The following is a 1447-nucleotide window of genomic DNA, read 5'->3' on the forward strand; positions in this document are numbered from 1 at the left end:
TGCTGTCTTCCTACCAGGAAGTATGACCCTGTCATGGCCCAAATGTCCTGGGACAGAATAAACCTGGGAAAATGCAACTTGTGGAATAGCCTGTGATCCAGGACCTCAGAGAAACACAAGGTAGCAGGGACAGCTGACTCCCTCACCTGAAAGAACATCATGTAGAAGGCGCTCAGCTGGCTTGCACCCATTAGCCGGTTGTTCTTCATGGCCCTTGAGTTCTTCAGTGTCCTCCTGGGTCAGGGGGTTACTTTGATTGTCACTGATGGGATAGAAGAATGGGTGCAAATAGATATTGCAGTGATAGATGATGAGCACTTTGGGTAGATTTCTACGAAACTTTGTCCAAAATACTTTCCAACTATGACTAAGCTCATTTTTGTGGTGACCAGTGACCTTTTCTTCTCATATTCTATTTTGCACTGAATCACCCAGGGAACACAGGTATTTAAAGGTATTTAAAATGCCAGACACCTCTCTCTTACCATTAGGATAGGTATCTGGAACACAGAGTAGTTTATTCACTTGCCACAAAGCCTTCTATCAAGAGAAGACAGAACATGCTGAAAATGCAAACATCTCATGAAGACTCTCAGCTATCCACAAGAGAATGAATTATTGCTGAAAAGTCAAGATGCTCCTGTGCCTGTGTCTTTACCTTTGAGTGTGACAGACTCAAATACCACACATGCAGAAAATAACCCACACATCAAGCAAGGTCTGCGGGATGCCAGCAGTGGTTCTGTCTGTTGGCCTCTTTATCAGACTCTCTGGTCCCTCTCTGTAGTTTACCAAATCATCCCTTTCCCTGATCAGTGTTACCTTAGGCTCAGTGATCCCGCCGAATCATCCTCGCCTAACTGATGTTCACAGTTGTCTACAAACAAATCAAAACCAACCAGTTTAGACTTTAGGAAATTCTATTCATCTGCTGATAGAAGCACAGTGGCCTATCAGGTGCAGAGGAAGACATTTTGTGTGTATGAGTTCAGGAAGGCCTGGCTTTTCTCTTTTAAAAAATGGTCTACTTTGGAATCCTGAACCAAGTCAGGAAGCTATGTGGCCTTGATCTGAGGGGTTTCCTTAATGAAAAATACTGAGTTTAAATGGACAAAGAACACATGTCATGTGTCACCCAGATGGAAAGGTACTGGAGATGTCAACTATGCTAGGGCTTTTGTGGCTGCACATCCCTCCTGCCATGATGTGGACCACAGGGTTGGTGGCTCAGAATCTCACTACTGCTTGCTTGGGAGAGGTATTAAAGCACAGTACAACATTTCCCTCATCTGCTGATGCAACAAGAAGCAATGGGGCTGGTGAGATGGTCAGTGGTCTAAAGCACCTACTTAGAACAAGCTGTAGCAAAGCACAGGGACCGCGGTTCAATCCCCCAGCACCACATGCCAGCCAGCCCCGCCCCCTGGTGGGCTGAGCTGGCCACACC

At 45.9% G+C, this 1447-nt stretch overlaps 1 protein-coding gene across 1 annotated transcript in view; it reads right to left on the reverse strand.

Moving 5' to 3' along the window:
- LOC111817069 (putative neuroblastoma breakpoint family member 5) overlaps nt 1-1447 on the reverse strand; it is an 11565-nt gene that overhangs the window by 4631 nt on the left and 5487 nt on the right. Inside the window, exons 4-5 of the mRNA XM_023716391.1 lie at nt 823-877; nt 147-262 (exon numbers count right to left, since the gene is read on the reverse strand). Of these exons, the coding sequence (XP_023572159.1) occupies nt 147-262; nt 823-877 (171 nt within the window). The remainder of the gene's footprint in view (nt 1-146; nt 263-822; nt 878-1447) is intronic.

The sequence above is a fragment of the Octodon degus genome, unplaced genomic scaffold (genome assembly GCF_000260255.1).
Source record: "Octodon degus isolate 3935 unplaced genomic scaffold, OctDeg1.0 scaffold00048, whole genome shotgun sequence".
Classification (NCBI taxonomy): Eukaryota; Metazoa; Chordata; class Mammalia; order Rodentia; family Octodontidae; genus Octodon; species Octodon degus.